At 45.6% G+C, this 25,339-nt stretch overlaps 1 protein-coding gene across 4 annotated transcripts in view; it reads left to right on the top strand.

The window, feature by feature from the left end:
- vps13b (vacuolar protein sorting 13 homolog B) overlaps positions 1-25,339 on the top strand; it is a 1,087,794-nt gene that overhangs the window by 591,747 nt on the left and 470,708 nt on the right. For all 4 annotated transcript variants that reach the window (XM_085992288.1, XM_085992290.1, XM_085992289.1 and 1 more), the window contains exon 23: positions 14,435-14,669. In XM_085992288.1, the coding sequence (XP_085848414.1) occupies positions 14,435-14,669 (235 nt within the window). The remainder of the gene's footprint in view (positions 1-14,434; positions 14,670-25,339) is intronic.

Raw genomic sequence — 25,339 nt, forward strand, 5'->3', positions numbered from 1 at the left:
GATTTTGGAGTTGGTTTTCAGTCAGAGGCCACATGTTCAATATGGTACCCATCCTGAACATGTCTGGTGGTACCCAGGATGTTCCGCAGCAAATAAAAAAAATTAAGCTATTTTTAACAAGAAAAAAATGCTTCAAAAGGCGAGAGAGCATGGGGAAGACAGAGTGAATAGAGGAAAATTGCTTTTCTTCACTGAAAATGGTTCTAAAGAGTTTTGTTTTAGCAATGTAAGATTTTTGTTTGATTATTAAGGCTGCTTCTGACATTTCAGCATCAAATCAAATCAACTTTTATTGTCATTGTTAGTGCACAAGTGCAGTACAACGAAATGTAGGCTTGCGGCTCCCGAGAGTGTACATTTAGATTAAGACATTTAAACATTCAACATTCATTTGGCTTGTAATACATTAACATAAACATAACCATAATAAAGTGCATTGGCAGATGTGCAGGCTTTAGAGTTTATTTGTGGAGTTCAGTAGGATGACAGCCCTGGGAAAGAAGCTGTTCCTAAATCTGGTCGTACGGGTGCGAATGCATTTGTAGCGTCTCCCAGATGGCAGGAGGGCGAACAGACTGTGGCTGGGGTGGGTAGGGTCTTTGCTGATGGACCGTGACCTCCGTAAACAGCGTTTCTGGTATATGTGCTCTATGGTCGGTAGCCGGGTGCCAGTAATGCGGTGGGCAGTTTTGACTACCCGCTGCAGGGCTTTCCGGTCATAGTAGCTACAGCTGCCCTACCATACTGTGATACAGTTTGTCAGGATGCTCTCTATTGTGCAGCGGTAAAAGTTAGAGAGGATCAGGGGCGACAGGTTACATCCCTTCAGCCTCCTTAGGAAATATAGGCACTGCTGGACCTTCTTCACCAGAGAGGAGGTATTGAGGGACCAGGAGAGGTCTTCCGTGATGTGGACTCCGAGGAACTTAAAACTTAAAGGCTAGAATAAAAAAAAAAAAGAGCGAATTTGCTTTTCTGTAGTGCCTTTCATGACCTTGGGATGTCCCAAAGCACTTTACAGCCAGTGAAGTACTTTTCAAACGTCGTCACTTTTGTAATGTAGGAAACGCGGCTGCCAGAAAATGCGCACAAAGGCTCCAACAAACAGCAATGAGATAAATGACCAGATCACCTGTTTTAGGTGTTGGTTGAAGGATAAATGTTGGCCCGGACACCAGGGAGATCTCCCCTGCTCTTCTTGGAATGGTGCCGTCAGACTTTGTACGCCCACCTGAGAGGGCAGACGCAGCCTCGGCTTAATGTCTCGTGCGAAAGACGGCTCCTCCGACAGTGCAGCCCTCCCTCAGCACTGCACTGGGAGTGTCGGCCTGGATTATGCGCTGAAGTCCATAGAGTGGGGCCTGTTGCAGCATCGCAGTGTACGAGTCGAAGACTTTTGTTTGAGAAGCTAGCCTGCCCGGTGTGACTGAAATATTATTTTAAGGGTTAAATGATGAATTTTCGTTTTTGAAACAAAGCCTAAGTAGACTAGTTTCCTGAAGCAGGTCCCACCAGTGTGAAGAAGGCTGCTCCAACTAGCTGGGAATGACTGAGGTGAACAACTGTGTTTCAAACTTCAAACTGCCTCAGCCGTTGCCAACAGCAACAGCATCCAAGATGGCTGGAGAATTGAAGATTGTCATATTCTTTCCAAGAATACAATTTCTCAAGGGGGTCTAAGCAATGCATTCTTCATGTAGAATCTATATAAATATTTGTCAAATATTTGTAATCATTTAAAGTGCTAATATTTAAAATCAAATGTTACTGAATTGCGCAAAGTTTACTTGCTTTCTTGAGTTCCGGCACATTGCAGAGGCATATTTTGAGGATCTTTCCGTTTTGGGCAGCGGGATGTATTAAAAAGATCCAAGCAGGATTTTGTAGTCCATTGCCATCCTGGATACTGTTGAGTGGTCAGTTTGTTTATATCTGGAATTTCTGGCGAGCAAGCCGGAAATTCCTGACAATGCAGCCCCCTTAAATGTGTTCAGCTGCACTCTGAATCACAGAATCTTCCTTTACTGAATGACTTAGTGTGTGATAATGCTGGAAGCTTTGATTATACGCCAGTCTGGCATGCAGATCGTAAATGTTCCTTTTGTTAAAAAATCTATTATTCGGTACTGTGTTGCTTAAACAAACTGACAAGAATACATTACGGAAAAATAGAAGTTGAATTAAAAAAATAAATAGATTGTTACATTAAAAGTCTTTGTTTGTTTCTGGTATAATGCTATTTAAGGCACATGCAGAGCTTAATTATGCCTTTGATCAGTGGTTTATTGATCCAAGGTTGTTTATTTTGGATTTAAAACTCTTGTAATGTTACAGATGTTTAAATTTCTGCAGATTTGCGACTATGAAGCTAGTTACTCTACTGATATGCTGTATTTTCTCAAATGTCCCCCACCAGTGTCTTTAAAAAAAAAAATGGTACTAAAGGCCATGCAGCTCATGGCACAATGGTAAGCACATGTTAACAGTTTGCAGTTTTAGACCTGTGTAATCCTTCACTTGTCAACGCATTTACTGCATAAATAATTTATAGCTAATCATCCATCCAGTATCTCTTTGTTGATTAATAACAATTTTTTCCAGAATGAGCAAGGCATGTCGTAATGATTCGAAAACACCATTCCCTAGATAGAGCAGGTTCCTGTTCCATCTCTCGGTATTTATGGAAAGAGTATTTCAGCTCTGCTTGTTTGCCACTGCAGCTGCAATTTATTACAGTAAAACATCAGCTTGTTTTCATCCTCATTTGAAATTGTGTTATGTTACTATTTTACGGGAACTACCTAATGGAAAACATGAAAGTAAATTTTATGGAAGGCAGCCGAACCCTCACTTAGGGCTACCTACTTTCCACATGGCACCCGAGTGATCCTGGGCAATGCAACATATGTGGCTTAGCGCTGCAATAAACTTGCAGGAGTTGCTACTTGTCCTGCAGAGCACCTTAGATTCAAATATTTAAAAGAGGAAATCTAGGCTTTCAGTGATGCAAAGTTAGGTGCCTACTGCTGTATCCAGAAGAGGGAGTGAGAAAGTATTGTATTTGCAGAAAAAGTGACTGATATATAATCTGACCCCTACCCCCTAAAAAAAGTCAGTGACCCTCATAGAAGATGAAGGTCACCATTGCAAAGCTTTTATCCCCCAAATTCTCCCCTTCTCTCACAATTCACCTTCATCTTTGGCTGGCGTCCACAAATATGCCGTGTCTCTGTTCTTTCTCATTTCAAACGGCGCGTTCCGATCAGCTGTGGCCGCACTGTTATTTAAATTGCACTTCTTCCCTTCCAGCGGCAGTCCTGTCTCCTGTGTCTGATTTTCAATCTCCGTCTGTAGCTGCTCTTTTTCTTTTTTTCTTTCAAAGCTTTAAAAACAGCAGCAGGAGCCAGACCGAAGTCAGAAATTGGAATGGAAAGTTGGTATTTTAATATCAACAGTAGCAGAGCAACGGTTGATAGGTGCGGTGCTGCTACTGGGTCCACACACACTCTGCCAGGACGGAGAACAATCAGGAAAGACACGGGAGGGAGGGCATGACCCAGGGTCACTCATTCATGGTGACTCATTCATCGAATTCCATTTTTATGTCATGTTATTCTGGAATTTTTACCACTGTTTTGAGGGTGAAACTGTGCAATTCTGTCCATTAAGTACATAAGAATTAGCAGCAGGAGCAGGCCATATGGCCCCTCGAGTCTGCTCCGCTATTCAATATGATCATGGCTGACCTCAACTCCACTTTCCTGCCCGATCTCCATATCCCTTGTGACATGAATCAGTCATTCATGAAAGAAAGACTTATGAAATAATACTGAGCGGCCTACGGGTGGTGCTGTCCAGGGAGAGTATAAATACTCGGGCACAGGCCCAGCTTGCGCAGGACATTCTTAACAGGAACTAGTGAAGGACACAACTAGACCTCCATGTTGTAAAACAGTTGATTAAAGCTTTGTTTAACGCTTAGACCAAGTGCCTAGTAGTTTTCTTACGTCACCTTGATTCCTCTGGAGTCCAAAAATCTAAGTTTTATGTTCATTGTGCTATGAAAGCAAAAATATGGCCTGTCTACAGGATGGACCCCTCCCCTCACCTCCGTTGACTTTTAGCTCCAATCAGAGACATACATTTCTATTCTTGTATAAATACAGAAGCTATGCTTGGTCGAGCTTAATAAGGAAGGCCAAATTACTAATTAGAAGAAAGATCGCAAGCATGTTAAATACTATGTTACCAAACAGCGGTAAGTCTGGTTCTATAATAAATTCAGTTATTGGCTTATTACAGTGTTTTTGTCACAGAACTGTTGAGCAACGCCTTGATTTTAAAATTCTCATTCTTCTTTTCAAATCCCTCCATGGCCTCGCCCTCGCCCCTCCCTATCTCTGTAATCTTCTCCAGCCCTACAACCCTCCGGGATATCTGCGCTCCTCCAATTCTGGCCTCTTGAGCATCCCCGATTTTAATCGCTCCACCATTGGTGGCCGTGCCTTCACCTGCCGAGGTCCTAAGTTCTGGAATTCCCTCCCTAAACCTCTCCACCTCTTTACCTCTCTTTCCTCCTTTTAAGACACTCCTTAAAATGTACCCCCATCTGCCCTAACATCTCCTTGTGGTTCGGTGTCAAATTTTGTTTGATATTGCTCCTGTGAAGCGCCTCGGGACATTTTACTACGTTAAAGGTGCTATATAAATACAAGTCCAAAGATGTGCGGGTTAGGTTGATTGGCTGTGATAAATTGACCCTTAGTGTTAGGGGGATTAAATACATGGGGTTACGGGGATCGGGTGGGATATGTGTCGGTGCAGGCTCGATGGGCCGAAATGGCCTCTATCTGCACTGTGGGGTTTCTGTGATTCTGTGAAGTTGTTGTTGTTGTACTAATATGATGAACTAGTTGATCATTGTGATGTTCACAGACCAAAAAGAAACTCTCTTCCTGCAACTGTTTCTGCTTCTCTTTAATTCTTTCTACCTCACATTCCCACCTTCTGTTTATCTCCCATTCTCTCCATATATGCTTCTCACATTTTCTCTTGCCATTTCTGTCTCATTGGGGTAATTTTTTGCGGGGGGTCAGCGGGGCATGTTTGGTTGCAGGTCGGGTGGGAAATGTTTTATTTTTTGACTGGTTAGGCCACCCGGTGTCAACCCACCGCCACACTGGTTTCCCAGATGTCGGGTCTGTCATCGCTGAACACACCTGACACCAAGTGGCGGGGGAGGCAATTTAGATGATTAAGAACTTGTTAACAGGCACTTAAACTATTTTAAGCTCAGCTTTAAATTTTAAGAGTTCGCCCATGGGTTCCCCGTTGCTTGGGGATCACGTCAGGTAAGCAGGTTGGGAGTTGTGTCACCATCATTTCTTAACTTGACCGCTGCAAATGTGCTATAAAAGCTCCCATCTCATAGCTGTTCACTTTCCAAGGTCAGAAGCTGTTGCTTACTGCATTTGGAAGACAGATTGAACTTTATACAGCTTGCAAGTGTTTGGAGCAAACTCTGTATCCAGTGTCACCTCAACCTCTCTCACCATTGACAGATCGCTTCTGTCATCTCAACTTTACCTGCCATCTATTCCATCAGCATCAGTGCACTTGAAACTAGCTCACCTTGGTCCTCAGAATCCCACCACAATCAGCCCCAACACCAGCAGCACCAGGCACACCAGCAGCACCAACAACACCACCAACCTTCTCCGCAATCAACTGATGCTGCACAGGGCATCAGCACCCAACCACATTGCTGCCAGGGATGGCCTCGCCATGGCCAGATTTACTTCACTTGACACTGTACACCCTGGCTGCCACATGATGCGCCAGGTTGGCACCACCCCACACCAACACCACAAAGCATCCCTACAATGTCTAAGCCATTCCTTTCACACTCATCAGCATTGCAGGGGGTACCGTTATGTCTCACCATTCACTGCAACTCACGAAGCCACTCCCAAAGGTGCACACAAATCTGTCCAAGAACGCAAAGTGTTGAAAATAAAGATTTCAATGTTTGACAGCTGATATACCTATCAATTCATTCCATGAAAAGCGACGAGTTAAGATAGTAACTATAGGTTTTTATTGGCTAAATAACAGAGCCCACCCTCGTGGGTGATCGGTTCCAGCAAGGAAGAATACTAGCCAAGCAATCACCTTTATACCTGGGCAAGCAGGCGGAGCCATGGGCGGAGTCAGCTGAGGTATGCCTAGGTATAACAGCGTGCGAGGCAAGAGGTAACCTTGTGTAGTGATAACAACAGTGTAAACAATAACAGTGGTTTACCACAACAGCACATTAGCAGAAACTTCACATGAACATTGGCTATAACACCCAAACGGCTGCCCTTGTGTGTTGTTAGTTGGTATGATTGGACTAGGATGAGGGTGAGTGTGAGGGGTGGCTGGTGAGATGGGGAAGTGATAATATAGATAGAGAGGGATGGATGGAGGTGCAAGGTAAGTTGGTGTGAGTAAGGATGTGCAGGAGTAGGGTAGGGAAGGCAGAGTGATGGGGATGTGATGAGTGGCACAGTAGGATAAAGTTGAGTGTGGCTTTGCAGTAAAGTTTCGTGATCTGCTCGGATCATTGAAAGGTTTGCGCCACTGCAGCCTGGTCCTCCTGACAACATCCCTGCTTGTGTCCTCCTGTGCAATGTGCAATCAGGCTGCGTTGATCTCCTGGAGAGGCCTCTTCCGCCCATGGGAAGGGAAGAGAACCTCCCTACATGCTGTGACTCCCTCCATAAGCATATGGCGGGAGTCATGGGATAGCCTGCGTGCAGCCGTGCACCTCTGTGCAGTGCTTGTCAGTGTTTGCAGCACCTCAATGCTGTAAAACACTGACAGCACAACTGTCAAAATCAATTTGCGTCATCAAGTGACATCATCCTTCAATTGGCCGGGAAAAGCGCTGGGCGGGTTTAACGAGCCCAATCAGCGTAAGATCACTTTGGACAGCGGGCTGGAGCCAGCAGCGGGGTCGAAACCCACCACTGACCCCGGCCGCACCCGACCCGCCAAGGTAGGGGATCGCGGCCATTGTCTACAATTCTTTATTACTTTCCTTGTCTCGGTCCCCTGTATGTCTCTCAGTTCCTTTGTATGCCCCTCTCTCTTTCCATGTATTCAAGCCGTTTTTTGTATGTATGCTGCTCCACTTGCCTCTCTCACACTTTTTCTCCCTCTCCTGCTGTCTTTTTATCGAAATGTCTTGCCCTTCTCTTTTCCTCTCATCTGTCCTAGAGAGCTGGAAACAAGCTCAAGGCTTAGAACCTGTGATAGCCACACAAACAATCTTTCTTTGGAGCAGGCTAGAGTGTGCACAACAAACAGAGATGTGCAGTATTGTATCAACTGAAAATAATTGTTTCCAAATTGCGCTGTTTTAGGGAATAGCAAATCACAGGCTAGACTCTCATTAAAGTAAATATAAATTACTTCAAACATTAGGGCTGACCAAAAAGAATAATATTTCACGTAGGTAGAAACTGTGGTGTGCTGAAATGTACAAATACTAGGATGAGATTACAGTTATTTAAAAAAAAAAGTAATCAAATTACTTAAGTTTAAAAAGGTGTGTTAAAAATAAAATCTACATGATTTACTTAAATCTTAAAGCCTCTTCAGGAAGCTGAACAGATATTAAATAAGAACAGAAGAACATAAGAAATAGGAGATCCTCGAGCCTGCTCAGCCATTCAATAAGATCATGGCTGATCTTCTACCTCAACTCCACTTTCCCACCAGATCCCCAGATCCCTTGATTCCCCTAGAGTCCAAAAATCCATCAATCTCGAATATACTCAACGACTGAGCATACTCCACAGCCCTCTGGGGTAGAGAATTCCAAAGATGGGCAGCAATGGCGCACCTTTTGTACCTGATCTGATCAGAAATTAATTTGCAGAGATGGTTCAGACCACTTATTTGTCCTTGATTGCATGGATGTTGGATTTGGTAGGTGAAAGGATCAGCATTTCCAAGGCTGTGATTGGTTGAGGTTCTGGTATGTACTTGCTGAAAGGGATAGTGTTATCTGTTTTTTCAATTTGATTATTGGAAGAACTCTACAGTTATTATGTTGATTTCACATAGAGGCAATATTTTTTAATAATTTGGAGGTGCCGTCTTTCGGATGAGACATTAAACCGAGACCCCGTCTGCTCTCTCAAGTGGACGTAAAAGATCCAATGACATTATTCAAAGAAGAGCCGGGAAGTTATCCCTGGAGTCCTGGCCAATATTTATCCCTCAATCAACATCACTAAAACAGATTATCTGGTCATTGCTGTTGTATCCGTGTGTTAATGGAGACACGGAATGCAGGAGTTGGTTTAACAGGTGTTTACTGAACAAAGTCTGGAGGTGAACTAAAAGATACAAGACGCTATACAGGCTTATATACCCGAGTGGTCACTACCTGTATTACAGTACACAGGGGCTCTTAAAGGTACATACACTACAATTCCTCCCCTTTTAGATAATTAGTACATAACATTTTAAGTAATCATTAATTAACATGTTTACAAGAACAATAATCTACACATTTGCTGCAGTTAATCAATTATAAGTCAGTCTCTCTGGAGGCTTCCTGACTCGGTCCGGATAACGCCTCGGTGGTGTAGTAGTTTTCGGTGGTGTAGTAGGTTCTTTTGGCAAGGTCGATTCGGCTTGAATGCCAGTGTCGGGTTCATCTGGTTCCAGTATCACCGGATCGGAGGTAGATACTATGGGTATCTCTGCTTCATCATTAGGCGTATAGAGTTGTGGTGTAGGTTGTCCCTTTTCGGATGACTCTATGATCTGGTCAGCATGGCGCCTTATTATGCTTTCACCAATGTCCACGGTATACATCAGCGGTCCTAGTCGTGTGCAAATAGTTCCAGGCTGCCATTTATCGGTACGGTAGTCCCGGGCCAAAACTTGTTGACCTATCTGGAAGGTTCTAGTTGGCCTTTCATTCATGCCTTGAAATTGCCGGTTCTCTCCGTCCCTTCTGATGTTTGGCTTGATCAAATCCAGCCGGCATCTTAGTCTTCTATTGAAAAATATCATGGCGGGAGTTTGGTTTGTAACTACGTGTTGCATTCCTGTACGCAAACAAGAAGTTATCTACCTTATGTTGTAGATTTATGTCTTCATTACCCATGGCCTTTATGGCCTTCTTGAAGGTCTGGACAAACCTTTCAGCTAATCCATTGGTGGCGGGATGGTATGGGGCGGACGTGTAGTGCTTAACCCCATTGTTTTTTAAGAACTTCCTGAATTCTTCGGACACAAATTGCGGTCCATTATCAGAACAGATCTGTTCCGGCAGCCCATTCCTGGCAAATATGGTCCTTAATACTGTGATGGTTTTTTCCGTGGTGGTGGAGGACATCTTTATTACCTCCGGCCACTTGGAGTGTGCATCAACCGCGATTAAGAACATTGAGTCCATAAATGGACCAGCAACGTCGATATGTACCCTTTGCCATGGAGATGAGGGCCACTCCCATGGATGTAGAGGGACTTGTGGTGGGGCGTTTTGGACCTTCTGGCATCCTAGACAGCTCTTGGTCATTTCTTCGATGTCTCCATCGATACCTGGCCACCACACAAACGCTCTGGCTAGGTTCTTCATTTTCACTCCACCCAGATGCCCCTCGTGAAGCTCCTTTAGCACTTTATCCTGGAGTTTGGGTGGAATCACCACTCTGGATCCACACATCAAGGTTCCTCGGCACACTGACAGCTGTTCTCTTCTTTGCGAGAATGCTGGCAACAGTGGTTCGCCATGTGCTGGCCATCCCTTCACCGTTAAATCGTAGACTCGTGAGAGAGTCGGGTCATTTCTCGTTTCCTTTTCAATGGTAGAATTTGTTACTGGTAGACATTCCACTATGGTTGAGTGGAACATCTCCACTGGGTCCACTGTAGGTGCCTCTTCTACCGTTGGCAACGGTAGGCGCGATAAACCGTCAGCATTCCCCTGCTGTTTTGATCCTTTGTATTCTATGTCATATTGGTGTGCCCCTAGGAAAAGGGACCACCTCTGTAGCCTTTGCGCTGTCATAATGGGAACACCCTTTTTAGGGTTGAATATGGAGACGAGGGGTTGATGGTCAGTCAAAAAGGTAAATTTTTGTCCGTGTAGGTAATGGTTGAATTTCTTCACTCCCCCACACCAGGCTGAGTGCTTCCCTGTCAATCTGGGCATAGTTACGCTCAGCTGAGTTCAGTGAGCGTGACGCAAAAGCGATCAGCTGCTCCGAGCCATCAGGAAATCTATGCGATAATACCGCTCCTACGCCGTAAGGGGATGCATCGCACGCCAGTCTGATTGGCAGTGATGGGTTGTAATGAGCCAACACTTCCTTGGACGTGATCAAGCCTTTGCATTTATGGAAGGCACGTTTACAGTCTTCGCTCCATTTCCAAATTACTCCCGTTTGTAGTAGTGCGTTAAGAGGGTGCAGAACAGTTGACAAGTTCGGTAAAAATTTATGATAGTAATTTATCAATCCCAGGAACGACCTTAATTGTGAGACATTTTCAGGTGCTGGGGCTTTTATGACCGCTTCAATTTTTTCAGGTGACTTATGCAACCCTTCGTTAATTATATGGCCACAATATGATATTTGTTTCTGGAAAAATTCGCACTTGGGGCGATTTGCTCGTAGGCCCTGTTCTCTCAGCCTAGTGAGCACCTGCTCCAAATTGGCAAGGTGCTCGTTGTCGTTTTCTCCTGTTACAAGGATGTCGTCTAGGTAGCATTGAGTTCCCGGAATCCCTTGCAGGACTTGCTCCATAGCTCTTTGCCAGATAGCTGGAGCTGATGCTACTCCGAAAACCAGTCGATTGTACTGGTACAGGCCTTTGTGTGTGTTTATCGTGAGATACTTTTTAGAGGTCTCCTCAACCTCCATCTGTAGATATGCTTGTGCCAAGTCAATTTTGGTGAAACGTTTCCCTCCGGATAGTGAGGCGAAAATATCTTCTATCCTCGGAAGAGGATACTGTACCGTGTGAAGGACCGGGTTTACAGTCACCTTGAAGTCCCCACAGATGTGAATTTTTTTCTGTTCTTCAGATTTATCATTATTCAACGTTTTCTTCATGACCGGGACGATGGGTGTTGCCCGCTCGCTCCAATCTACCTTGGATAACACGCCTGCCTTTTCCAAATTCTCCAGCTCTGCCTCGACTGCTGGACGAATTGCGTATGGCACCGGCCTTGCCTTAAAAAAACTTGGGACTTGCCGCATCTTCCACTTTTATTGAGGCGGTGACGCCTTTCAAGGTTCCTAGTTCCTGTTGAAACACTGCTTTAACATTGGCCAAGATGTCTTTTAATCGTTCAGGTATGACGTCATCATCATTTTTTTTCTTACTGGTCACCGTCAGTGCCTGAATGGAGTGCCAGTCTAAACGTATCTTCCTGATCCATTCACGTCCCAACAGCGGTGGACCACCATCTTGTAGAACGTATAAATACAACTTCTGTATTTCCTTGCCGTTGTATACAACAGGCACCCTTATTTTCCCTCTGGGGTATACTTTCTGCCCCGTATATGTCTTCAAGATAATGGATGTGTCTTTCAAAGGTATATGCGGAAATAGCCGCTCGTAATCCCGTCGACTTATGACGGTCAGAGCTGATCCTGTATCTAGCTCCATTTTAACTGGGGACCCCGCTATCGTGAGGGTAACCCAAATGGTCTGGTAATCTTCTTTGGCAATAACATTATGTAATTTGAGACTGCTTAGTCTCTTGTTTCCGGAGTCGCTATCGCTCTTCTGGTCTTCGGAGCTACTGTCCTTCATCATTTGTACCTTTCTGTAATTTTCCTTATTGATTTTTTTTCTGTCCGTGGATTTTTTGTTTCCAGATCGGCATACACGTGCAATGTGTCCCATCTTTCAGCATTGCCTGCATGCTTTGTCCTTGAACCAGCAGTCCCTCTGGTCATGGGTGGATCTGCCGCAGCAATAACATCTCTCGAAACCCCGTGTCATTTCATGGGTGCCGAAGTCCTGTGGCTTTTGCTGTATCTCTGCAGCTCCTCTTGCTGCTGCTTCGTATGATACAGCCACATTGAAAGCCTTGTCCAGTGTCAAATCTTTCTCTGAAAGTAGCCTTTTCTGTGTTCCTTCACTTAGGAGACCGCAGACGAATTTGTCTCGTAGAGAATCTGCCAGTCCTGCCCCGAATTGGCAGTGCTTTGACAGCTTTCTTAATTGGGTGAGGTAATCAGCGTTACTTTCCTTCTTGTGCTGATTCCTCCTGAAGAATTTGAATCGTTCTGCTATCAGCAGCGGTGTTGGGTTTAAGTGCTCCTGTAGGGTATCAACAATCTCCTTAAAATTCTTGTCCATTGGTTTGGCTGGAGTGATTAAGTTTCGTAACAGCCCGTATGTCCTTGTGCCCATCAGATTTAGAAGTACCAATGCCTTTTTATCATCCTCTACTTCATTCGCTGTGCAATATACCTCCACTCTTTCCACATATGTGGTCCAATCCTCTATATTACTATCGAAAGCAGTAATATTGCCAGTCTTCGGCATCCTGAAAATCAAAAATGTCGCCTCCCGCGCTTTCCTTTCTTCCCTGCCGAGAAAAAATGGCACCTCCCGCGCTTTCCTGCCACTGCCGCTGCTGACAACGCTGTTCTCCGCGTTTTTTTTTACACATATTTTTAATAGTTGGAGACTCGTTCCCGCCGGACTCTCTGGGACTTTTCCCTCCCTCTGCTTGGTCCGAACGCCGACCTGCTTTGCAGCGCCGGCCGTCTCCCGAGTGCTCCACCCTTCGTCTCTGTTTGCCTCCACCTTCCGACTCGCTGCTCGGCCCCGCTGCAGAGCCACCCGATCGAGCCCCAGCCCGCCGCCCAGGAAGGATTAGTGCAGTACCTGCCACCAGCCCGGCTAGCTGGTGAAACCAGTTTTTTTTTTTCTTCGACTTTCGTCTGAGGAATCGATCTCCTTGAGGTGCTGCCGAATTGCAGGTAAGTCCGTTTCCAATTCGTCGCCACTGTTGTATCCGTGTGTTAATGGAGACACGGAATGCAGGAGTTGGTTTAACAGGTGTTTACTGAACAAAGTCTGGAGGTGAACTAAAGGATACAAGACGCTATACAGGCTTATATACCCGAGTGGTCACTACCGGTATTACAGTACACAGGGGCTCTTAAAGGTACATACACTACAATTGCTGTTTGTGGGAGCTTGCTGTGCGTAAATTGGCTGCCGCGTTTCCCACAACAATGACTTCACTTCAAAAGTACGTCATTGGTTGTAAAGCGCTTTTGGGACGTTTTGAGGTTGTGAAAAGTGCTATATAAATTCAAGTCTTTTCTTTCAAAGTAGGAATCTGCTTATGTTCCAATCATTTTTGTGATTATGAAGCTTACATTTTTGAACTGAAAAATGCTAAGTGATCTTGGGTTATGTGATGGCCCGTCAATCTAGTCCCTGTGATCGATTCTCTCCCCTCCCTCTGCAAATGAATCCTAAACTGTTTATAGATGTATTCATTTATTTATTGGACCTGTATGATATTTTGAACAAAATTAAATAAATTCCAGAGTAACTCTGCAGCAGGACACTTAAGGGGAAAAATTCAGTTGTTTGCGCCTCCCGTTAGCGCTTTAAGAGGGCGCTAATGGGGCGCAAAGCAACTAGCGCCCGGGCGCGACGATGTTTGCGCCGCTCGCGAAATTAACTAGACATTTTGCGGCGGCGCTAAACACTACCACCACGATCTCCTGCGCCGGCAGATCGTGACATCAGTCGAGTGCGCAACGCCCTGGTAGCGCCGTGGACCGGATATTGCATGGCGCCCCCTGCCTTACTGTCTGCCGCTAGCAACGACCGGTTGAGGGGAGCGTTTTGCAGTCAGAAAGGGACTGGGGGAGCGCTATTTAAAGGCGACCGCTTCCTGCCTTTTTTTGTTGGTGACATTTTTGCACCACGCATTCTGAGAGAGAGAGAGAGACTTCTGGAGAGATTCAACGCTGTGTGAAGGAGTTTTGGGTACTGAGCAGCACTATGCAGGTTCATTTTGATTTGTCCTGCCTTGCTTCGTCAGTGCTCTGAGGTAGCGCCTCGCTTCCATGCCTTTGCGCCTTAAGACAGGTGTGAAGCGCCTGATTTAGCGCTCCAATCACCTCCAGGGGCGATAGAAGCCAAGTTTGCCGTCAGAGGTGATAATTAGCACCAGGCGCTAAACTTTGCGCATGGCCGATAATGGCGCCCCGAACGGGGCGATACTGAATTTTTCCCCCTTAATATGTATACTGATGCAAACTGACACTTGTATGCTGTTGTTGGTTGTTAGTACAAAATAGGAGCTCTTTGCAAAGCTTTAAGCATTCTGTTCGACCAAAAGCAACACTTATTTGATTTGTGACGACGCTTTTATATTTTTCTCTTTCAGCTGGAGGTTCAGTCATGTTGTATGTTCTTTCCAAACGAGAGCCTGCCATCGCCAAGTACGATCGTGGCTGGCGACATCCCTGGGACGGTGAGGAGCTGGTACCATACCGAAGCGAGCATGCCTGGGACTTTGGTCGTCTGCTTACCCCAGATAAAAGTGATCAGCGCAGGCCACAAGTACATGGAGCCGCTGCAGGAGATTCCTTTTGTAATTTCAAGGCCTATTCTTGAAGAAGGTACGCCCCATCTCCTGTTCTGGCTTCGGTGCATCTGCTCAGTTTCTTGACTTGAGTCTCTTTTGTCCCTTGATGCAATGGTTACAAAATTTTGAGGGTTGTGTGGGCCGAGAAAAGCCAGCGTCATGCCAAACGGCACTCTTTTATTCTCCATTCCTTTAAAAGCAAATTTTCTGGTGTTGCAGAATTTCTTTCGATGATGCCAATTACTAAGGAAGTTGACTTTAGCATACGTTGACACTGATTGATTTTAAAAGGGTTCGTTAGGGTTGACATAGAGACGATGCTTCCACTTGTGGGGAAGTCCAAAACTCGGGGTTATCAATATAAAATAGTCACTAATAAACCCAATAAGAATGTAGAACGTGCTACCACGTGGAATGGTTGAGGTGAATAGCATTGATGTATTTAAGGGGAAGCTGGATAAGTACAGGTAGACTATCCTTTATCCGAAAACCTTGGGACCAGCTGTGTTTCGGTTTTCGGAATTTTTCGGATTTCAGAAGGTTTTCATCTCCGTATCTGACAACAAACACTGTTGCTTAGCAACAGCTTGTAAACACTCAGGCCCTGCCTTGGAAGCGTCTCTGAAGCTGTTGCTAAGCTACAGAGACTCTTTCCACAGCCTGACTGTTTAAAAAAATGCTAGGGGAAGAAAAAATGCTAGGGGAAGAAAAAATGCTAGGGGAAGAAAAAAAACCTAACAAAATGGCTGCTGATTTCTGCCGTTAGATCGAGGTTTCCGGCTCCCCCTGCTCCGTATCTGAATTCCTTGACTTAGCGGGGGTCTGGGGCTTGACTGCCGCCGCCAGTTGTGGGAAAGCCGGATATCGGCTGACTCCTACACTAAGCTGGCCCGCAAATCAGGTCGGGGGGTGGGGGGGGAAAGAAAAGACTATCGGACGGGCCGCTGCAGCTATCGGACGGGCCGCTGTATTGTTGGGTTCACTCTCCCGGTACCTCCTTCACACTGCCCGGCTCGGCCTGCAATCTCCTACCCAGGAGGGAACTCTGTGACCCTCTGCCCTGCTCACAGGGAAAGGCAGAGCTCCCGGACCACTCCTGTCATGTTTGGCGCCACTCGGGTCATGTCGTGCGCACGACTTGCGCTCCACGAAAAAACTTTAGGTTTTTAGAGGTTTTCGGTTTTCGGAAGTGCGGATAAAGGATAGTCTACCTGTACGTGAGGGAGAAAGGAATAGAAGGACATGCTGATGGGGTGAGATGAAGAGGGGTGAGAGGAGGCTTGTGTGGAGCATAAACACCGGCATAGACCAGTGAGGTCGAATGGCCTGTTTCTGTGCAGTAAACTCTGTGTCATCAAGAGTTTATAGATTAACAATTTGACTTTACTGTATTTTAACTTAAAATGAAGTTGGTTCACATTTTTTAACCAGGGCAGGTAAGTGTGGAAACAGCTGCACAGGATATGGATTGTGGCTGCAAACACTGAATCTTACAGCAGTAATACCTGAAAAAGTAAAAACTTTGCAAACTTTCATGTGAATCACCAAAGAAATATTTATTACATTTCGGTTAAAACTATTAATCTTTTATACGTGCAGGGTAGACATTTATTGTAGAACCAATGATGGGTTTATTAACCTTTTTCAGTTCTGGAGTTTCACGTGAATTTTGATGGCCCAGAATTTGCTGGGAAATTAAATGCCAGTTTAATGGCGCTCACGGTTATTAACGTGTAAATCGCCCAGCAATTTGTGGCGAGGAAGGGATACGTTGGCAGCAGCGACTCGCCACAGATTACTAGACGATTCGCGCCGGCCCGCCAATAGCCTCGCGAAAACGGCAGCTCGGTGTCAACCTCCCTGTGAGTTTCAAGAAATTGCTGCATTTGCGCTATAAATACCAATTAAATTCGCCGCAGCAAGTTAGGGCTGGTACTTAACGATGTAAGGACTCTCTTAAGGATGAGATTTATGTTCCTGCAATGCCACTCAATCTCTCCGGCACAGAAAGGGAACAACAAATCGGGCAGAGGGTGTCCATAACTAACAATAAAAAATTTAATTAATTACATAGAATGGAGCAGGTGATGTGTTACTGTTGCGAGATGTGGGAGCCGGTGAACCCCATTGAGGCTCACGGTGATTACGTTTGTGACAAGTGTCTGCTGCTACAGGAACTCCAGCTCCGTGTTGATGAGCTGGAGTCTGAGCTTCAGACACTGCGACACATCAGGGAGGGGGAGAAGTACCTGGACTCTGTGTATCAGGAGGTGGTCACACCTATGAAGTTAAGTAATTCAGATGTAGCCCATGATCAGGGACAGGACGGTGTGACTACGAGTGAGGCAGGTACGGGGATCCAGGAGGTAGAGCTGGAGGAGCCGCAGCCCTTGCTCTTGACCAACAGGTTCGAGGTTCTTACTCCCTGTGGGGACAGGAGCAGGGACTGCAGGGAGGATGAGCAACCTGGCCACAGCACCATGGAACGGGGGGCCATTCAAGAGGGGGGAGTAAATAGAAATGTTGTAGTGGTAGGGGATAGTATTATTAGGGAGATAGATAGAGTTCTTTGCAGCCGAGAGCGAGAGTCCCGAAGGCTGTGTTGCCTACCCGGTGCCAGGGTTAAGGACATCTCCTCTGGGCTGGAAAGAAACTTGCAGTGGGAGGGGGTGGATCCAGTTGTCGTGGTCCATGTTGGTACAAACGACGTAGATAGGACGAGGAAGCTGGTTCTGTTAAAGGAGTATGAGCAGCTAGGGGTCAAATTAAAAAACAGAACCTCAAGGGTAATAATCTCATTATTACCTGAGCCACGAGTGAATTTGGCTGGGACAAATAAAATTAGAGAGTTAAATGCGTGGCTCAAAGACTGGTGTGGGAGAAATGGGTTTTGCTTTCTGGGACACTGGCTCCAGTACTGGGGCAGGAGGGAGCTGTTCCGTTGGGACGGGCTTCACTTGGCCAGTGCTGGGACTAGAGTCCTGGCGGATCATATAACTAGGGCTGTAGAGAGGGCTTTAAACTAACAAGTGGGGGGGGAGGTTCCTAGAGAGCAAATAATAAAAATGACAACAGAGAAGGTCATAGACTTAGGTAGCAGTGGGGAAATTAAAAACCAGAGCGTGTCAGGAAGGGGTAGAAGGTATGGAGTAAAAGGTAAAGTAATAAAAAGGGCAAAAGCAGGAACTAAGGCCTAGAAATTCAGTTGCTTGCGCCACCAGTTTGCGCCCAAAGAGGCCACTCAGAGGCTTTAGCGCCACTGGCCACAACCACCGCGATATTTAGCGGGGCGCTAATGGCGGCGTTAGCCTGTAGCGCTGCGCCGCCACCGATGACGTCATCGGTGTGCGCAGCGCCCCGCTACCGCCCCGAACGCCATATTAGGTCGCGCCCGCCTCTTCCGCGCCGGCCGCAAATAGCGACCGGTACACGGGCCAACCTGTGGCGGTAGTGGCGCTAGTTAAGGTGGAGGTGCGGCCGGCCGCTTTTTCGGCGGCCGCCTGCCCGCACCTCCGTCCCCGGCCTCCTACACCATCCCCCCACCCCCCCGCGGCATTGCCGGCTGTTTCCCGAGAGCCCGGCACTTCTCCTTGGTGCCGGGCTCATTTGCCGGCACTCGCGAGCGGGGATCGCGCTGTTGCAGGCACCTCCCCCTTAACAGTGGGAGGAAGGCCTGCAGTACCGCAGCGTGCCGTGCCGCAGCGGGTGGCGCTGCGGCACTTTGCGCGCTGATATTCAGTTTCAGCGCCCCAAGCGGGGCGCGGGAAGCCTAATTTAGCGGCCCGCTTCCATTTGGGGCGCAGAAACTGAATATCCCGATGGCGCAAGTGGCTCCGCGCGCAGCGGTAATTCCGGCGCCCAGGCGAGCTTGGCGCCCCAAACTGAATTTTTAGCCCTAAGTGTCACAAAACATATTTGAAAGTTCTCTATCTGAATGCACGTAGCATTCGCAACAAAATAGACGAGTTAATGGCACAAATAACTACATATGGGTACGATCTTGTGGCCATTACAGAAACATGGCTGCAGGGTGACAATGCCTGGGAATTAAACATACCAGGTTATTTAACGATCAGGAAGGACAGGCAGGAAGGAAGGGGAGGTGGGGTGGCTATGTTAATAAAGGAAGGAATCACTGTAATACAGAGAAATGATATTGGGTCAAAAGATCAGGATAATGAAACAGCTTGGGTGGAGGTAAGGAATAATAAGGGGAAAAAAACACAAGTGGGCGTAGTCTATAGGCCTCCGAACAGTTGCAACTCTGTTGGACGGAGTATCAATCAGGAAATAGTTGAGGCTTGTAATAAGGGAGCATCTATAATTATGGGGGATTTTAACTATCATATTAATTGGACAAATTAAATTGGGCAGGGCTTCCTTGAGGATGAGTTCATTGAGTGTATTAGGGATGGGTTTCTTGAGCAGTATGTAACTGAACCGACCAGGGGGCAAGCAACCTTAGATCTGGTCCTGTGTAACGAGACAGGATTAATTAAAAATGTCCTAGTAAAAGATCCCCTTGGAATGAGTGACCATAACATGGTTGAATACCATATTCAATTAGAGGGTGAGAAGGTTGGATCTCAAACAAGCGTGCTAAGCTTGAATAAAGGAGACTATGAAGGTATGAGAGCGGAATTGAGTAGAGTGGATTGGGAAAATAGATTAAAGGGTAAGACGATACATGATCAGTGGTGTACATTTAAGGAATTATTTCACAACTTCCAAAAAATATATATTCCACTGAGAAGAAAAGGGTGTAAAAGAAAAGACAGCCATCTGTGGCTAAGTAAAGAAATTAAGGATAGTATTCGACTAAAAACAAGGGCATATAAGGTAGCCAAATCTAGTGGGAGGATAGAGGATTGGGAAAACTTTAAAAGACAGCAAAAAATAACAAAAAGATTGATTAAGAAAGGGAAGATAGATTATGAAAGTAAATTAGCAAAAAATATAAAAACAGATAGTAAGAGTTTTTATAGTTATATAAAAAGAAAAAGGGTGGCTAAAGTAAATGTTGGTCCCTTAGAGGATGAGACCGGGAAATTAATGGTGGGAAATATGGAGATGGCAAAAACACTGAATATTTTGTATCAGTCTTTACAGTAGAGGACACTAAGAATATCCCAACACTGGACAAGCAGGGGGCTATAGGGGGGGAGGAGCTAAACACGATCAAAATCACTAAGGAAGTGGTACTCGGTAAAATAATGGGACTCAAGGTGGATAAATCACCTGGACCTGATGGCTTACATCCTAGGGTCTTGAGGGAAGTGGCGGTAGGGATTGTGGATGCATTGGTAATAATTTTCCAAAACTCCCTGGACTCAGCAAAGGTCCCGGCAGACTGGAAAACTGCTAATTTATTTATTTATTTAAAAAGGGCAGTAGACAGAAGGCTGGAAACTATAGACCGGTTAGCCTAACATCTGTGGTAGGTAAAATATTGGAGGCCATTATTAAGGAGACAGTAACAGGACATTTGGATAATCATAATTTAATAGGACAAAGTCAGCATGGTTTTATGAAGGGGAAGTCATGTTTGACAAATTTGCTGGAGTTCTTTGAGGAAGTAACTTATAGGGTGGATAAAGGGGAACCAGTGGACGTAGTGTATTGAGACTTCCAAAAGGCATTTGACAAGGTGCCACACAAAAGATTATTGCTTAAGATAAAAAATCACGGGATTGGGGGTAATATTCTGGCATGGATAGAGGATTGGCTATCTAATAGAAGGCAGAGAGTTGGGATAAATGGTTCATTCTCAGACTGGCAATCAGTAACTAGTGGTGTTCCGCAGGGGTCAGTGCTGGGTCCCCAACTCTTTACAATCTATATTAACGATTTGAAGGAGGGGACCGAGTGTAACATATCAAAGTTTGCAGATGATACTAAGATGGGAGGGAAAGTAGTGAGTGAGGAGGACATAAAAAACCTGCAAGGGGACATAGACAGGCTAAGTAAGTGGGCAGAGATTTGGCAGATGGAATACAATACTGGAAAGTGTGAGGTTATGCATTTTGGCAGGAAAAATTGTAGAGCAAGTACTTATCTTAATGGCAAGAAACTGGAAAGCACTGAAGTACAAAGGGATCTGGGGGTCCTGGTGCACGAAACTCAAAAGGTTAGTATGCAGGTGCAGCAAGTGATTAAGAGGGCCAATGGAATGTTGGCTTTCATTGCTAGGGGGATAGAATATAAAAATAGGGAGGTATTGCTTCAGTTGTACAAGGTATTGGTGAGACCGCACCTGGAATACTGCGTACAGTTTTGGTGTCCATACTTAAGAAAGGACATACTTGCTCTCGAGTCAGTACAAAGAAGGTTCACTCGGTTAATCCCGGGGATGAGGGGATGGACATATGAGGAGAGGTTGAGTAGATTGGGACTCTACTCATTGGAGTTCAGAAGAATGAGAGGTGATCTTATTGAAACATATAAGATTGTGAAGGGGTTGGATCGGGTGGATGCGGGGAGGATGTTCCCGATGATAGGTGAAACTAGAACTAGGGGGCATAGTCTTAGAATAAGGGGCTGCTCTTTCAAAACTGAGATGAGGAGGAACTACTTCACTCAGAGGGTGGTAGGTCCATGGAATATGCTGCCCCAAAAAGCTGTAGAAGCTACATCATTACATAAATTTAAAGCAGAAATAGACAGTTTCCTAGAAGTAAAGGGAATTAAGGGTTACGGGGAGCGGGCAGGAATTTGGACATGAGTCTAGGTTCGGATCGGTCATGGCCCTGTGGGTAGCGGAGCGGGCCCAGGGGCCGTGTAGCCTGATCCTGCTCCTATTTCGTGTGTCTAATTCTGTTAGATTCAGGAGATGGTTCAGTGATAGTAGATTGGCGGTTAGGACCAGATCAGCCATGATCTTATTGAATGGCGGAGCAGGCTCGAGGGGCCGATTGGCCTACTCCTGCTCCTATTTCTTATGTTCTTATGTAACTGAAGCTGTGGAGTCTCATTCCGGCAGGTAGTATATTGTTCCTAGAGATTCTTAAATTTTAAAAATTTTAAATTAATTTTTTTTATTTCTTACTATTCCTTTCAGTCTCTTTTTCCCCTCTGTCTTAATTCAATCTTTCTTTCCTCTTTATTTTTCTTTCTGATCTAATTTGACTCTAATTCACGTTATTTCCTTCTCCGTTGTTCCTCTGTTCCTTTCTTTATCCTTAAATATAAGTGGTTAAGGAGATGGTGGCAAGGTACTGTCTTGGATAGAGAACTGGTTGGCAGACAGGAAGCAGAGTTGGAATAAACGGGTCTTTTTCCTGAGTGGCAGGCAGTGACTGGTGGGGTACCGCAGGGATCGGTGCTAGGACCCCAGCTATTCACAATATATATAAATGATCTAGACGAGGGAACTAGATGTAATATCTCCAAGTTTGCAGACGACACAAAGCTGGGTGGGCGTGTGTGCTGTGAGGAGGATGCCGAGAAACTCCAGTATGATTTGGACAGGTTGGGTGATCGGGCAGATGCATGGCAGATGCAGCATAATGTGGATAAATGCGAGGTTATCCACTTTGGAGGCAAAAACAGGAAGGCAGATTATTATCTGAAAGGCAATAGATTAGGAGAAGTGGAAGTGCAACAAATCCTGTGTGTCCTTGTGCACCAGTCGCTGAAGGTAAGCATGCAGGTGCAGCAGGCAGTTAAGAAGGCAAATGGTATGTTGGCCTCCATAGCGAGAGGATTCGAGTACAGGAACAAGGATGTCTTGCTGCAGTTGTACAGGGCCTTGGTGAGACCACACCTTGAGTATTGTGTGCAGTTTTGGTCGCCTTATCTGAGGAAGGATGTTCTTGCCATGGAGGGAGTGCAGCGAAGATTCACCAGACTGATACCTGGAATGCCAGGAATGACGTATGAGGAGAGATTGGGTCGATTAGGCTTATATTCGCTCGAGTTTAGAAAAATGAGAGGCGATCTCATTGAAACTTATAAAATTCTAACAGGACAAGACAGACTAGATGCAGGAAGGATGTTCCCGATGGCGGGGGAAGTCCAGAACCAGGGGTCACAGTCTAAGGATAAGGGGTAAGCCATTTAGGACTGAGATGAGGAGGAATTTCTTCACCGAGAGTGGTGAACCTGTGGAATTCTCTACCACACAAGGCAGTTGAGGCCAATTCATTAAATATATTCAAGAAGGAGTTAGATATATTTCTTAAGGCTAAAGGGACACGGGGAGAAAGCAGGAACAGGGTACTGAATTTGGATGATCAGCTGTGATCTCATTAAATGGCGGAACAGGCTCGAGGGTCCAAATGGCCGACTCCTGCTCCTATCTTCTATGTTTCTATAGCCTGCTGGTCCTGTCGTTCACCAAGGTCCCAGATGCCTCATTGCTCTCACACTTCCAGCAATTTGCGACGCAAAACATTTTCAATCTGAGAAAAGGAATCTAACCAATGGGGCACACCACGAGATGCCCCAGTCCACTACCCCAGTACGGGGTACGGTCGCATTGTGGTTATGTTACTGGACTAGCTATCCAGAGGTCTGGACTGATCTCCTCTTTTGTATGGTGGTAGCAAAGCAAATCAAATGTCAATATCTAAGTCAGATATCCAGGCCAAAGCTTCTGGTGTAACAGCGTGGATATCTTGTAGGCTGCCTGCGAATTTCCTCTGAGGGCTGATAATCTGAAGACGTGCGTTCAAATCCCACCCCGGCAGTTTGTGAATTTGAATTCAGTTAATTAAATAAATCTGGAATGTTAGTAATGGTGGCCATGAAGCTATCGGATTGTTGTAAAAACCCATCTGGTTCGCTAATGACCTTTTAGGGAAGGAAATCTGCCGTCCTTATCTGGTCTATACGTGACTTCACGGCAATGTGGTTGACTCTTAACTGCCCTCTGAAATGGCCGAGTGAGCCACTCAGTTGGATCAAATCGCTACAGACACGGACTGCAGCGGTTCAAGCAGGCGGATCACCACCACCTTCTCAAGGGCAACTTGGGGTGGGCAATAAAATGCTGGCCTTGCCAGCGACGCCCACATCCCGTGAATGAATTAAAAAGAAAAAAATCCAGTAAAATTGGGGCCATCAATAGGTTTTACTTCGGTAAAGAAAGACTTTCATTTATATAGCGCCTTTCACGATCACCAGACGTCTCAAAGCGCTTTACAGACAATGAAGTACATTTTGAAGTGCAGTCACTGTTGTAATGTATGAAATGCAGCAGCCAATTTGCACACAGCAAGCTCCCACAAACAACAATGTGATAATGAGCAGACAGTCTGTTTTAATGATGTTGATTGAAGGATAAATATTGGCCATGACATCCGGGAGATTCCCCTGCTCTTCTTCGAAATAGTGGCCCTGGGATCTTATACGTCCACCTGAGAGAGTAGATGGAGCCTCGGTTTAACATCTCATCTGAAAGACGGCACCTCCGACAGTGCAGCACTCCCTCAGAACTGCACTGGAGTGTCAGCCTAGCTTTATGTGCTCAAGTCCCTGGAGTTGATTTGAACCCATAGACCTGTATTTTCCGATCCCTAAGGGTGTGTACGAGCTGTGCACACACCCGTAGGGACATCGGAAATGCCGGTTTCAGGCATGCCAAGTGCCTGCACTGAAAACCGGCAATTACGATTTGTCAAGAATGCTCCTGACAGATCGGATGCCTGTCCTGGAGAAGGGCCTCTGTGGGGGGAGAACCTCCGCCCGCTGAAAACCCTTAATCTTACACCTGGTAAAAGCTGGCGTAGGGCCTGCCTTTACCAGCATAAGAGTTGAAAAAAAGTTTTAAAAAAAAAATATGTTTCACTCATTTATAATTTTTAAATACTTTTTTTTAAACAAAGGTAAGTTTATTTTTGGCCCTGTCAAAAAAACTTTAATTTTTTTCAAAAAATTAAATTTTTGTTTAAAATTTAATTTTATGTAATTTTAACCAATTTTAAAAACGTGATGGTTTAAAAAAAATTATTTAATATTTTAGTGTATTTTTGAGGTGATCGCCATTCATATATTTGACGGGTCTATCTGTCAAAAGTATGAAGGGAGATTCCCTTCTCCTATTGGCTGGCCTGGCCCACGTGATCCCAGGGACACTTGTGAACCGCCTGCGCCCCTGGGATACGTGAGCCCTGCTCATTTCGACTGTGGAGAGGCCCAGGAGCGGAACTGCCCGGACCTCGGGAGCCCTCAGGTAAGTTCGTAGATTTTTTTCCGATGGGCATCCGCACGCAGGAAGCCTCCTGTCGGAAATTACGGGCCATAATCTCCTGACTCAGAGGCGAGGGCGCGAACAGCTGAGCCACAAGCTGACACACATGTTTGCACCAGTTCCTGCGATGCCTCCGGAAATAACCTCAGCTCTCGGATAAAGTCTGTACCAAGCTTCCCCAAAAACTCGTATCCCTCTTCCAGGCTCCTCCTGCTGCTTCCTTCCCACTCCGAGTACCCCCAGTCTCCACACAGATTTATTTAAAAGGGAGCAACTCCCAATATTTTGTTCAGGAAAAGAAAGGACGAGAAAGGGAGTGGTACAGAGCGATAGTGAGATGATGAGAGAAAGTATGTGAGGCAGAGAATGAGCACATGAACAAAAAAGCGAAAAAAATGTCAAAAGGAAAGGAAGTGTAACATAAACAATTAAAAAATGGGAAACAAACAGCAAGAGAGACAGACAATTTTTTTTCTCTACTTGATGTCCACAACCAATGTTGTGGGAGATCAACT

Source organism: Somniosus microcephalus, chromosome 7 (genome assembly GCF_052327205.1).
Source record: "Somniosus microcephalus isolate GS21.2 chromosome 7, FLI_Smic_1.0, whole genome shotgun sequence".
NCBI lineage: Eukaryota > Metazoa > Chordata > Chondrichthyes > Squaliformes > Somniosidae > Somniosus > Somniosus microcephalus.